The sequence below is a fragment of the Ascidia mentula genome, chromosome 3, assembly GCF_947561715.1.
Source record: "Ascidia mentula chromosome 3, kaAscMent1.1, whole genome shotgun sequence".
Lineage (NCBI taxonomy): Eukaryota > Metazoa > Chordata > Ascidiacea > Phlebobranchia > Ascidiidae > Ascidia > Ascidia mentula.
Genome location: NC_138568.1, coordinates 5,321,555 through 5,335,838, shown reverse-complemented (window position 1 = coordinate 5,335,838; position 14,284 = coordinate 5,321,555). Strand labels below are relative to the sequence as shown.

Sequence of the window (14,284 nt, the reverse complement as noted above, 5' to 3'; positions counted from 1 at the left end):
TTTAGACATGGTTCCAGTGACAACCGTTGCTCCTCCGACTACAATGCCAGGTAGGTTTTGCGTACAAGTAGTGAATCGTGATTTTTATTCAAAACAACATCAATATATTCCAACTTTTTGGTAATTTTGTTTCTCTCACAGTCTGTAGAAATATTTGAACTAATGGCCGTAATATAACAACTTTTCAGCAAAGGTGCTTTAAGTTTACAAAAGCTTTTGAATTGATAAATAAAGGTTTTAGGATTAAAATTCCAAACGCCGTTTTTTCGTTTATTGCTCAAACTTAAAAGTCCAAGTAGTTTCAAAGTGTTGTAGAAGTAACATGAAACCTACTTTGCAGTTACAACTGTTGAATCGACCACCTCGGAGGTCACGACAACACCAGGTAGGCTACGTTTACTGTTATCATAGCACATCTTATCCCATATTGCCCACACTATTTAGTTGTGCCCTGTTTGTGTGGTTACGCGACTAAACATTAAATGTCAGTCACCATTACCGTGGTTAAAACCACGCAATCAGCAAATGTCGCTGAGTTTACAACAACCTCAGCTACAACCACACAAGGAGTTACAACAGCCTCAGCTACAACCACACAAGAGGATACAAAAACCACACAAGGTGTTACAACAACCTCAGCTACAACCACACCAGGGTTTACAACCACCTCAGCAACAACCACACAAGGGGTTACAACATCTTCAGCTACAACCACACAAGGGGTTACAGCATCTCCAGCTACAACCACACAACAGGTTACAACATCTTCAGCTACAACCACACAAGGGGTTACAGCATCTCCAGCTACAACCACACAAGGGGTTACAACATCTCCAGCTACAACCACACAAGGGGTTACAACATCTCCAGCTACAACCACACAAGGAGTTACAACCACCTCAGCAACAACTACACAAGGGGTTACAACATCCCCAGCTACAACCACACAAAAGGTTACAACATCTTCAGCTACAACCACACAAGGGGTTACAACATCCTCAGCTACAACCACGCTAGAGGTTACAACAACAGTTGGCTCTGTGGTTCAAAATGCAACAAGATCAGTCCCAACAATGGCGACAGCCCCAGGTGGTAGCAGCGCTTGCTTCGCCAACTCGAAAAAGCTTAATCTTGCGGAAAAGTTTGTTTTCATACGGCTGGTCACTTGCGCATCTCTTTCCTAATACGCGCATAAATTGTAACAAACTATACATTTTATTTCTTAACATTTATCAACCAGTATTCTGCTGACGCGGGATTTCAGTGCAAATAACATTTGTTAACTCTTTTTATCATACAACTTTGCGTTAAACGCTATCTTGACCAAGTGTTCTTTATGGGCTCGTGGCGGCGAAACTCTTTAAATCATCATTTGTGCGACAAATGAACTTGGTGACACTAACTCAATGTGCATGGACAAGATTGTTAGGGTTCGATACATTTTGTATAGCAGCAACGTTGAAGCAACATTTAGACCAAATAGCTTGGTATTTTATCACAGTAGGTTAAAAGACCCTAAACTTCCGCTGAACATTGCAAATTCTAATAATTCGACCGCGGTAAAATGTTCCTCTTTGTGAACAATACGATTGCCAACTATGACAAGTTGTTGAACACTGGACCTTACAACAGGCTTGCTTTGCTTGGGTGTTTAACTGTGCTTAGCACTTGCCCCGCTATACTAACTAAATTGTGTGGCAGAAAAGAACACACAAATCATATTATTTTATGCAGCTTTTATTTGACCGGGCAGTGTTTTTTGCGTTGTTCCAAGTTATCACCAGCATGTCTGCTTTCCTCTTCTTGGTTGTGGATTGTTTTTACCTAATGTGAAATGATTCTCTCCAAGAAACATTTCACAGCTTATTGTTTTGCTGACTTGATGATGGCAAGAGACATATGTGTTTGATGCAAAGAAACCTTTACATAATTGCCCATGCAATATAAATTAGGCGATAATAGGCAATAAGGCTTTGTTGTCGGAGGGTAACTGTTGTAAAATATATGTCGAAATAATTGTTGACGTATTTGTGCAAATAATGGTAAGGGTTCAGATTGATTGTTTGCTGTTCTTAAATGTTCAATAAAGTAACCTGAAAGTATTTTGTAGTTACAACTGTTGAATCGACCACCTTTGAGGCCACCACAGCGCCAGGTACGTTTGTAGTCAGCATAACATATCTTAGTTGTCCAATATTGCCTTGACTATTTCGTTGTATCATGTTCCTTCGGTTTTGCAACTAAATATTAAATGTCAGTTACCACCACGGTGGTTTCAACCGCGCAAGTACCAACCACCGCTGAAGTTACAACCACCACCACCACAACAGCAGCCGCAACCACCTCCACTGCAGCAGAGGTTACAACAACTGTTGACTCTGTGCCCCGAACCACCACAACATCAACCCCTGCAGTCACTACAACGACGACAGCCCCTGATGGTAGCAGTGCTTGCTCGAAATCAAACCGAAATAACTTGTTGCTCTGTGTGCTAACCGTGCTTGGCCTTTTGGTGCTGCTTTTTTGAAACATCTATGGTGGAAATTGTTTTGGATTGCGTGGATTACTTTTCTTTTTTCTCAGAGCTGTTAACTTTCTTTCCCTACTTTTCACAAAAAATCTCATTTCGACTTCTATAACATGTGTTATATGGAAACTGTTCTTACTAATTCTTGTCTGATTCTTCCAATTGCATTGCATGACCGTTTTATAAACCCCATTTTCTGAATTGTTGCTCAGAAACTTTGACACTAACTTTGTATCAAACACTTTTCCGAATATCTGTCCTTTCCAGACTTTTGCTAACTTCTTTAAAACATCCTCTTAATGGAAGAAGAAATCTTGCAGAATCGATTGATGTTGCGCATGAAAATGACCACTTCTATTTATACAAAATTATTGCTTGAATATTTATTGCCTTCTAACACTGTGGCAGTGTCAAACGCATTTTACCCACTGTGCATTCCAGTGCACAAATGTAGCCTCCTCAGTGCCCCCACACAATGTACATAGACACGTGTGTTGTGGTTTTGCACTACCTATAGTTACCAGAACTTCTTTTTGCACAGTCACCACCACTGCTGTAGTTGACACCACCCCTACCCCTGTTGTCTGCCCAGCTTTCACAGTTCTGATGGGAAACACTTGTACCGGTGAGTTATATTGTGGTTTATTTTCGTGTGTCACCAGTTAACCGGTCAATATTCAATCTAGAACGACAATTTCCCTGCAAGGCTTGGTCGTGTTGTTTTTAATCTTATGACATGACAGAACTGTCCAAACTTTGTCGCGTGTCCAAACTTTCTTTGAAGCTTTTAAAGTAACTTTCTAGGCGTGGTTAGGATTGAATTGAATTGTTTTGTTTGTTGTGTTTAGCTTTCCAAAGAACCAGATGCGTTATGACCTTCAACGAAGTATTTTCGGCCGATCTTAATAACCCATCTAGTGCTCTCTACTTCAGCTACAGAAACCGCGTGACAGTTGTGGTAAGGTTTAATATAAAAAAAATCAATGATTTCAAAAAAGAAACTTGCATCCAAATTGATAATACTAGAAAAAAATAAAGCAAAGCATTTTCGAAACACTATTTATTCATAGCTCTGGGAATAAAGAAACCCGTCAATATTGCAGAAAACACAATGTTTTCAGCAATATGGGCCGTCTTTCTATTCTCAAAGCAATTTTGCTTTGCACATTTTATTCATAACCTGCTACTATAAAGACAATGATGGATTACTTACATAAACCTGACCGATTCCCTCTCAGTTAAGCGCAGTATTGAACGAAGTTGGCGCTATCTTCATCGCTTTTGACGCCATCACTTTCCGAAACGGAAGCATTATCGCCGACACGAACGTTCAGATGGGAAATGTTACCAATGTTACCCAAACATCAGCTGATGTGGCGGAAGTGTTAAATGCTGGAAATTTGATGGTTTTGCAAGAAAATAACGTCAGTGCCGTCGTCATATCCGGTAAATAACCATTGCACAATGAGAAGATAGATTACCACAAATGTTCGAATATTAGGGTTGTAAATTGTGTGTGATAAAGTTTAGTATCGTATGTAAATCTTCCCCGTGGCAAATCAAAATTAAAATCAAATCAGAATAATCTGCAAAGCTGGACGAGGTTAATGTGAAACACGTTGTATGGTGGGGGACAGAATCCCCAGAAAACATACGGTTACCATGTGTAGCCACCGTTTAAGTTGTGTTTGATTTTGTCAGATTTCAACGAATGCAGCAACTCCACTACCAACGACTGCTCACAGAATGCCAACTGCACCAACACCGATTCACACCCTGGTTTCACTTGTCAATGTTTCGCAAACTACAGAGAGAGTGACGTCAGCAACCCCGGCAGAAAGTAAGATATCATTGTTGTCAGGTTGACTTGGATGGTGGTCGTTTCTGTAAAAGGACAAAATAAACGTGTTTACGTTTCATTGGCCAGCTATTATGTTTTTTAGGGGATTTTCATACTTGTTGTGTACGTCGGTTTTTGCTTCAATTTTTACACAAATTTCGACATGTTTTAGCAAACTTACAATAAGTGGACATTTGTCTGTTGTTCGTGTCTATATAACACTTTCTTTGTATTAAGTTGTGAAGACCAATGTATGCTTGGTGGTAACCCATACTGTATGAACGGAGGAACGTGCACCCCTGCCGCAAGCTCTGTCAACCCCACTTGCGTCTGTGCCACCGGATATGAAGGAACTAGATGCGAGAGTGGTTGGTGTTTTTTTTTATGAGTAAAGCTACATAAATTAAGTGAGGATAAAGTAAAGAAAACATGCTTTGGCGACTTCAGGCAAACGTAACCAAAGTATTGATGGTAAATCAAGTTTTTGGGCATAAAATACCCAAACACTAGTAAACTTTTTTTTGTGTTCCACGCAAATCTGTATTTTTGCTGCCAACAGAAATTACCACCCCGGCACCAACCACAACTGAATCGACCACTGCTGAATCTTCAACAGCGGCACCAACTACCACGGTATCATCCACTGCAGCACCAACTACCACTGTCTCAACCACACCTGGCATCAATTGTCCACCATTCTTTGTTCAAACTGGAACCGTGTGCAGTCGTAAGTTATATATTTCATAAATCAATTCCAATGCACTTCGTTAACATTAAAACCTGCAGTTGAACCTTTGTGTTTGGCGTCCGCTTAGTATTTCCAGTATCTAAGCTTTATCCTAAAATTATGTACATGTCTTCAGGATATCTGGTGATGACGTTGCAAATGACATTCCAAGATACATACGTCACCAGCCTTTCTAACACAAGTAGTACTGAATACAACAACATGAAACTTAGAACTCGAAGAGTGGTAAGTTAAAGTTTCTGCTTATAACACAAACTTTTCAGTTGTATCGTTTATTTGTCCGACCTTTTCTTGCTTAAAATAACTGTTATCTATGGGTATAAACTTTTAAAACGGGCGGCAGACTCAATAACACGTAGTGTTATCGTTCGTTCTCCGGATGAAGTATCTGCAAATTGGTGACTCAAAAAAACCGCCAAGCACTCAGACTAGAGATCATGTGAGGTTTAAACATCCATTATTTAAGTTAAATATAATAAACCAGAAAGAAATAGAGCTTACGGTGAGGTTTGAACTCGCGACCTAAGGCACGTCATAACTTGATCAGCAACTGATCAAGATATTTGTTGGCCAAATATCCAAGGTATATAAATTAATCCAATTCTCCTGTTTTCCTCTAGTTTGCAGCAATGTTGGCACAAATCGGTGCCACTTTCGTTGGGTTCGAGGGTTTGGTCACCTTTAGAAGTGGAAGTACCATCGCTGACTTCAACGCTCGTGTTGGAGGAGTAACTTCATCCAACGCGACTGCCGCCAGTCTAAGTTCCCTCAACCCGACAGATTTCGACTCCAATCTAACATCTGTCACCACTTCCAGTGAGTTACTGTGCTTAATTGTCTTTCGAGTTTTCGTGAAACTTTTTTATATGAGCGAAAAGACCATAGTAATCTATAAGAGCCAGACAGTTGTGTGCACTGTTTCTATGTATAACGACTTATTAGTGACGCTGGTGACTGTGGCATTGGATTGCACCAGCATTTAGACTAGCAGGCATTTCCACTATGTGGTACCTTTCGGTCAACGTCGATTCATTGGGTACCCAGCTAGTTCGTCCAATGTCACCAGCTGCATTGATGAGACCTTATCAATCGAAATAGTGTGCAGAACTGTCTGCAGCTCTGAAGAACTTTTTTTATATTATAAGCAAAGGGGAGCCATCACAATTTACACAATTTTTTATATTAGTTTGAAAGCTCGGTATAGAAGTGTCGTGAATCGAAATTCCATTTTTCAAAATGAATAAATTTATGTGTAAAATGTCCAAAGTTATTTTTATTATTTCCACTTCGCCTACCTTTACCGAAGTAAACCTTATAGTCTATTTCTGATGTTGAAACCAGGTTTTCGTTATGGCAAACATTTATTCCGCAGACTTCAACGAGTGTTCGGACCCCCAGTATCACAACTGCGACCCGAGCGCCAACTCAGAGTGTGTGGACAGTTTCGATCACCCCGGGTTCACTTGCAAGTGTGCTGCAGGATTCAGAGACAAGAATGAGACCAACCCAGGGACGAAGTAAGATGCATGAAGTTTTGAAAGTTTAATGCTGTTAAGAACGATCTTCGTTATTATTCTGCTTTGATTTATGATCGCGACGCATAAAGTTAAGCACTGAGTTGTTGTTTTTTTGTATATCAGAGTTGAAATTAAACATTAAATACGAATGAATTTATTGAAAACGTAAAAGAATCGCTTACAAACTTGGTAATTGTTTTTTTTTGACAAGTAAAAAGACGATACCATTTTTGTCGTAATGATCGTGTTTTTGTCTGGAATATATTTTGCCTACAATTAGACATCTTCAATATCACTTATTCAAGTAGAACCTACAAATTGACTTTTATGGATGTATAACGTAAACAAATTAATTTATAAGCCCGGCTGGTTTATTCTGATAACAAGATCAGTACACAGGATTCCCAAACTAAAACTTCCTTAACCTGTTTAACATTTTATAATCCACTTTTGTTCGGACCTCAGCAAATAAGCTTGTGCGGTCAACAACGTTGTTTAACACAGCATCGAGATGTTGATAACACTTAACTATGTGTGTATTCTTCTCCAGTTGTGAGGCCCAATGCCAACTGGATGGGGAAGATTATTGTTACAACGGAGGCTCGTGTACGACAACATTGAATATTAATCCAGTGTGTGGTTGTACTCAGTGGTACGAAGGCGACAGATGCGAAAGAACGAGTAAGTCCAACCTTTACTTCCTGCTTTTAGTCATCGGGCATAGTTAGTGTCACTAGGGTCATCTTTACCTAAGAAAGTCTGAAATAACAAATAGTATTATTATTTGCATCACTTAAAGCAACAGCGCAGTGTTTACCTTTTCAAGAGTAAGAGCACAAATATTACAGTTAAAAAAAACGTTTAATAAAAATTTTAGAAACAAAACAGACTGATTCGTTTCTATGGCAGTCAAACGCGCTAAATGTCAACCATGAAGTGGAATGCACAGAACTCTAAAAACTGCATGCGCACGTCACACGTTACATCATTACTGAAATGTAAACGTCACTGATGCGTAGTTTTCAAACTGCTGCGTGGCCGACATGCCACGTGGTGGCGGTAGAGGGTTATGTAACACCTTTCAACGATTGTGATTGTGCGTTTTACGGCCGTAAATAATGTTGGAAACACTGGTTTTCTTATTTGCTCCGAATGGTTTTTAGGCGGAGCATTGGTCGGGTTGGTTGTTGGCCTAATCCTGGGAGTGGTCCTTCTGGTTGCAATCGCTCTGGCGATTTGGCGATACAAGTAATGAACCATCCTCTTTTGCCCTCATGGTGCACCGACGCTAACCCTTCCTTTAATATTAACAAACTATGCACCTAACTTAACCTCATATTTGTTCAAACGGGACTACAGGTGTGGTCGAAATGTTGGTTGGTAAATATATCAACCAACTCTTCACCAGCAAATATTGTCCGACTTGGAGGCAAATTTTGTTGCCTTTTATAGCATGAATTTCTGGCTGTTTTCTATTGTGGTTTCCTGTTACAAGTGGTCCATCAATTAAGCATGTGATCACTTGTTTTCTTTCAAATAATCGCGTCTTTTGCATGCGACCGCCGCGTTTTCAGACTGTTTCTAATACGCGTAAAAGCTGTAAATACGCGAATAATTATCTGTATTACGATTTTTCTGTAAATATTGTAACTTAATTTTAAAAACAGCTTAATTTTTTACTCTGGGGACTAATTGCTCAGTTAATACGTATTTCTTTAATTTGTTACCCACCTATATCAATGCTTTGTAATTGGCAATACATAATTACACTACTATTATGTGGTCCTAAGCATTCTGCTTATCTATGTATTTTCTGCTAAAAGCTTTTTTCAACCTGTTACATTTAAAGCCGTTTAAGATGAGCTTCTTGCCTAAACTGCACAAGTTGCGTCCTATACCTTTAACTTCTTGCGGATTTTGATGTAACAGCATGTTTAAATCTAGAGATAAAACTTAAAGGGGAACCGACCAACATCAAACAGCGCGTTTGCCAACACTCCCCTTTAAACTCACACTAACTTTTACCGTGTTTTGTGTCAACAGACAGAGCCATAGTGGCAGCTATAGTGGTGGGCGTAGTAGCGGGTGTCTTGCTTGTGGTTACCCTGGTGCTGGCTGTTGTTCACTGCACGCGGAGTCGGAGGGCGCATCTCGACTTGCAGTATAACGACAGGAGCCGCATAACACGTGGATCGGGCAGCGACAAGTACAGGTAAGATATGTGACGTCACATTGCATAACATTGGCCTACAATTTAATTTCAGTTGAATTCGAATCGTTCTTTTCCATCGTACTGAGGCGTTATACTACCTCCAATGTTGTTCAATATCGTCGTATGCAATCCTAAAAAACATATTTTTTCTTTCCAGACTTTCCGAAGACAGCTCACGTGATGTCGACTTCGGCTCAGTCTGACGTCATCGCTGACGTTGCGATCACCTTTTCTTGTAGTTTACTCTTTAACTTTTCGCAACGCATTAATTAGTTTGCACTCTAATCCACACACAGCCATCCTTACCGCCGATCACGTGACGTGTTGGTGAAGTGTCATGCTGATGACGTCACGTTTCGTGGCTGGCGCGTATCTCGGACATTTGGTCGGCGATCGAGAATTTGAACTAGAACGCTGTGTTGTTCAAGAAGGTGCTACGGAATCTACGAGAGGCGTCGAAACCACAATGTCCGAGTGGCCAACGATGTGTTTTGTATCCAATGAGTTTTTTTGTAGAAAACGTTTCGGTCTCTATTCTCTCCATTGAAATTGCATAATAGAAATAGGTTTATAAGGTAGCCTCGCTCTGTCGCTTTAATCTCTCTTCTTTCTTCCTTCCTCAATAAAAAGACCTTGTGTCAGTTTCTTGTGTGGAAATATTTGGGTAACAAAAAGGCTCTTCTGGCAATATAAAAACCGCCGATTGATTTTCGTGGATTTTGTTCGCTTTTGGTATTTTACCATGGTGTATGCTCACATTTATGAAGTCCTGATATAGGTTGTTACATGGCAATTGAAACCTCGAATAATATCAGCAGTTTTGCAATGCCAGAAGTCCCTTTTGTGCACTATAAATATGCCTGGCAGCATCAGCAGCAGTATATTTCGGTAACTTCACACCAAATGTTAACTTACCTTAGAACTGCGTCAGACAAACGTTTAAGAAAAAATCACTAGATATGTTGCGGGCATAAGCATCGTTTCAGCGAATTCTGTTTGAAGAAAACCACTGCAAGTCAATCACTCTGAAATTTACAACGAGTGAACTGTACAAAAAAGGTCATACACGTTTTTCGTGACTACTGACATTTTCGCATATTCGATCGCATCAAAACCGGAAAGTACTGCAAGGAAACGTGTTGTTATTATTGAGTCGAAATGCTCTGTTCAAACGTCACCAGTCACAAAAATATTACTGCCGTTTAGCGTTAGGGTCGTACATTAAACAGTTGAAAAAATTCTAGACATCAAAAATGGAACACTGCACCAAATAGCAGGTAAATTAATAGCAAGTTGCTAGTGTCATAACTTTTGTAAGGTTGTCCTTCAAGATTGGAGACAAACAAATACAAGTTGGTGGAAAAAAGTTGTTTGTGTACAGATCTTATTGGTTTTACATCTTCAACCTGTGTAGCAGGGGAAAGATGATCACGAATATGGCGTTAGGCGCTGCTCAAAATCTTCCTGCTGTCCTTCCTGGCGCAAGAAGTTCAAACCCAGGTGACGAAAACATTGGAGCGGGGTCTGAAAGCTTTGTTACCCAGCGAAGACAAGTAGATCTGACTCGAATGCGCGAGGACACGCGTAATAGTATGGAGAGGCGGAGGAACATGCGCCGGTTTTATCGACGTCTGTCTTTTTTCTCGATGACGTTGGGATGTCTTTGTTTTTGTGCCTCGATAGCAATTGCCGCGGTTGTGGATTGGTTCGCTGGGATTGTTGTCATGATAACCAGCCTCGTTCTTCTAACCTGCGGCCTGAAGATCTGTGTTGATTACGGTAAGGGGGCATTTACAAACTCAGCGTGTTTATATTTAGCAAGTATTAAATGTCGAAACCATTGGAGCTCAGAGCCTCAAACCGATTTTAAAGTGAAGGAATTGAATACGTTCAGAACATTTGTCCGACAATGAGTATGCTACAAATGACTGGATTTTTTGGCCCACCAAGTGTAAACAAAATAAAATAACCAGCAATGCAGCCTAGCTGGATCAGCCACTTTTTCCTGACAAGTCGGAGCGAGATTTAAATAATCAAGGTCCCGGTAAGGTTTGAACTCACGACCCTGGGCTAACCAGGCCCTACCAACTGAGCTACAGGAGCTCAGTGGTTTCACGGGGTATATTATGGCCAAGGTACACATAAAAAAATAATATCGCTTTTATCAATAGAACCAGATGATTGGATCGACCGCGTGTACGAAAACCTCAACTCAAATGAAGCAACAGAACCAACATATGACATCCACCCAACTCGTCGGTACCCGAGGTCAATTCTCTTTGGAAGAAGATCCGTCGCTTTCTCCGATCAACCGCCGGGTTACGCGGAGGTTGTCAGACACCCTTCAACCTACAGAAGTTTGCTATCTCGGACACTAAGTCGATCGAAAGTCAAGACTGTGGCGGAAGGATGTAAAGATGGTGATGCTCCTTCATCGTCTGACAAAACTGTTCTTCCCAGTTACGAAAGTGCTTCGCGTCTCCCAAAGCTTTAAACACAATAGTCGCTGTATCGAAATAACACGTTGCCTTTGAAACTGTATTCCTGCTAATTTAACTCAAACGTATAACAGAGAAAACATTTTTTGAACATTCAATGCATTTTTTTATTATTTACAGCCATTTGTGTTGCCCCAAGCATTTTCTTCTAAAAGAAGTGGATCAAGTATTGTTATAACATTTGTAATTACAACTGTGGCATTCCCTCACACACAAATTTGCACCAAAAAAAACGTGCAAAAGAAACACATTAAACACACAAAGCAATCTCATTTTTCCCTGTAATTAGTCAAAACCATGAGGAACAACGAAGCAATAGAAACTGTACAAAGGCGACGAATCCAGAAGCAAAAGTTACCAGTACGATACCTGGCAGGCCAATAAACACACCATAAGAACCCCATATACAAACTCATTTGCATTTCCTGAGCTTGTGGTCAATTCGAGATTCCCAACAGAAGAATAGGAGTTTGCTATTGTGCTGGTTTTGCCGGTACTTGCTGCAGTGGAACTGGTGTTGCCATTTCCGGAGTTGGCATTAGGACCTGCAGTAGTAACAACTTCAGCACTTGAAGTTGTGATGTTGTTAGCTACTGGTTGTTCGGTGGTGCTGGTGTTGATTGTTGCGGCAGAATTTCTGTTAAGGAAGTTGTTTATCGTTGTCAGATTCACCTTCATTTTTTCGCTGCAAGTGTCGTGGCAACACTGGGCGTGGCATGACCTGAATTGTTAAACATTTCTGTAATGAAGTTAATATATATATCCTGGATAATTGTGCAATAATCTATATAGGTCAGTTCTATTAATCACTTTTCGCAAGACTTTTAGTACGACGAACACAAAACCAAGACCAATCGAAGTGGTCAGTGGGAGATTTATATTATAAAAATAAACATTTCTATAATGAGGAAAATATATTAATGCACAGTTTAGTCGCAATTGCTTCGGTTATCCAAGTATATCACTTTACTTTATTTATTCTGAAGGTAATTTCACTCACGTTACATTAATTTCCTTGGAAAACGGTAGAGGGATATTGTGTGGGCAAGAAGTTGGACCTTGGCATTGGTCAGACGGCAAACATCTTCCGTAATAAGCGTGGAACTTTACCTGTTGGGTGCCTGGAGTAAAAATGGAGTTGGTTAACCGTAACCCTGACTGGCAGTTAAAGCAAGTTTGTTTCATTTGTAATCCCTTCGACTGATCAATGTAGTTTTGGAATTAGGTTTAACTTCGCGTCAGTTATTTGTAATCAGCTTCAGCAACGTGATAATTTCAAGGTAAAATTACAAAACATTAAGATACATTCGACTTGCCATTTTTGTAATCTCCTTGCAATTCAAACGTAGAACATCCTTCACTGTTAGAGCAACTTTGAATGGTGACGTTGTTGAAGTGTTTTCCCTGATTTTCGGATTTATAATTGGCTGTGATGTTCAGTCCCACCTTACACTCGATCGCGTACGCAGTAAAGCGTGAAAATATGCAAATCAAACCAATAATGGCAACAAAAATCACCTTTGATGTCATTTTTATTGTCTTTACTAGGCTTATTTCTTACCCTATACCTGTGCGGAGAGGTTCGTTGGTGGTTTTGCACATAAACTTTTACATAACATTTCTTTAATCATACAGTAAACAGTATACACACACTTATTTTTTGTCGATTTTTTAAATATTACAAAAAAAATATTTAGGCTTGCAATTTGTAGTAAAACTTGCTGGTTGAATGTGATAGTTATCAGATGTAAACCAGTGTAAGTATTAAAGTTAGGGAAATGTCAAATTTAAATGCTGTAAAACAGCTTTAGTTTTCGCTTCTTTCAATTGTAACCACTCTGAGCCTCAGAGTTTTCAAGAAACGAAAGTGGTTTCCATCTTCTTATACAAACCGTAACCTTGACTTTCCTGTCTAAACTCGTTTACTTTTATTGATCCTCTGGAGCGAATATTTGATTTCTTAGAAGTCCGAAAAACAGTTTCATTATTTTTAACACTTTAATACATAACGCGTTTCCTCTAAATTGTCATTCCACTTTAAAATTGTCATTCCACTTTAAAAAATCAATGAGGCAAATTACTTTCCTTGTCAGTAACATTGATCATATAGTACGTTGCTAACCAACAAAATCAATGTATTATATTATTGGCGTATACGTGACAAACTCCGTAAGGTTATCTGCTTACGTCCCAACTTCCCCTAATATTTATCAGCAGTGAAGAGGCCGACGAAACGAAGGGAACTCGCTTCCATTCTCGTCACATTCATGACATAATACGTCACTAATTGTGCCCCCAAGTTCCATCGAAATTAATGGGAACTAGTTGAGCTTGAATGGCAGCCAGTCTGGCATATCCGTGGAAACTGCAGTCGCGTTGAGGCATCAAAGAGACAGAATTCCTGTCGTACCCTAGCTACGCGTTAACCATGTGATAGTCGCCACTAACGAATAGGGTAATTACATACGAGCAGACTTAACCTATGTTCTATCCAGCCTAAATGCTAAATATAAATCAGAGCCCCTGGCTGTGTTTTCTCAAGCATTGGTAACCTAACTTCCCCAGCTATAGTTCTTTTATAGACATTAAAGTGTTATGCATTTTTGTCAAACGATCATTTCAAATCTCACCAGAAGAGCTTTAAAATTGACCGAACATTTCAAACCGTAAATAGATTTTATGCAGTAAACTTATAACCTTGAGCTTGGCCAATTGTTCTAAGGCTATTGAGGCCAAATTAGCAAATGTCAGATTACACAATTTGTTACTGATGTTGCCATGTCTTTAAAGATTACTTAATAATCTGTTCTTCTGGCAAAGATAAAACGTAACTTTATTCACCGACGTTTCGCCTGTTATTCAACAAGGCTTCCTCAAGGTAATCCATGAGGCACGCGAATGCCATCAACACGAGAACCATTCAACAACGTTTTTTTCTGCTC

General features: G+C 39.8%; 2 protein-coding genes across 7 annotated transcripts in view; one reads left to right on the top strand and one right to left on the bottom strand.

The window, feature by feature from the left end:
* The window catches only part of LOC145894245 (uncharacterized), a 48,488-nt gene extending 39,003 nt beyond the window's left edge, over nt 1–9,485 (top strand). For 2 of the 6 annotated variants that reach the window (XM_082982768.1, XM_082982766.1), the window contains 17 exons: nt 6–50; nt 341–385; nt 553–1,089; nt 2,111–2,155; nt 2,259–2,441; nt 3,069–3,152; nt 3,376–3,485; nt 3,766–3,973; nt 4,229–4,367; nt 4,605–4,735; nt 4,927–5,094; nt 5,231–5,340; nt 5,736–5,931; nt 6,488–6,632; nt 7,183–7,313; nt 8,676–8,844; nt 9,002–9,485. In XM_082982768.1, coding sequence (XP_082838894.1) covers nt 6–50; nt 341–385; nt 553–1,089; nt 2,111–2,155; nt 2,259–2,441; nt 3,069–3,152; nt 3,376–3,485; nt 3,766–3,973; nt 4,229–4,367; nt 4,605–4,735; nt 4,927–5,094; nt 5,231–5,340; nt 5,736–5,931; nt 6,488–6,632; nt 7,183–7,313; nt 8,676–8,844; nt 9,002–9,047 — 2,492 coding nt within the window. In that variant the 3' untranslated portion in view covers nt 9,048–9,485. Of the gene's footprint in view, nt 1–5; nt 51–340; nt 386–552; nt 1,090–2,110; nt 2,156–2,258; nt 2,442–3,068; nt 3,153–3,375; nt 3,486–3,765; nt 3,974–4,228; nt 4,368–4,604; nt 4,736–4,926; nt 5,095–5,230; nt 5,341–5,735; nt 5,932–6,487; nt 6,633–7,182; nt 7,314–7,795; nt 7,881–8,675; nt 8,845–9,001 lie in introns of all 6 variants that reach the window. The other 4 variants (XM_082982767.1, XM_082982770.1, XM_082982769.1 and 1 more) reach the window with 4 other exon arrangements.
* Nucleotides 9,486–11,466: 1,981 nt separating this feature from the next.
* Nucleotides 11,467–12,906, bottom strand: LOC145895238 (uncharacterized). Its single transcript, XM_082984010.1, has 3 exons — nt 12,659–12,906; nt 12,343–12,463; nt 11,467–12,063 (listed from the first exon to the last, which is right to left on the bottom strand). The coding sequence occupies exons 1-3, from the start codon at nt 12,870–12,872 to the stop codon at nt 11,697–11,699; spliced, it is 702 nt and encodes a 233-aa protein (XP_082840136.1). The 5' UTR covers nt 12,873–12,906; the 3' UTR covers nt 11,467–11,696.
* Between the last annotated feature and the right edge of the window lie 1,378 nt (nt 12,907–14,284).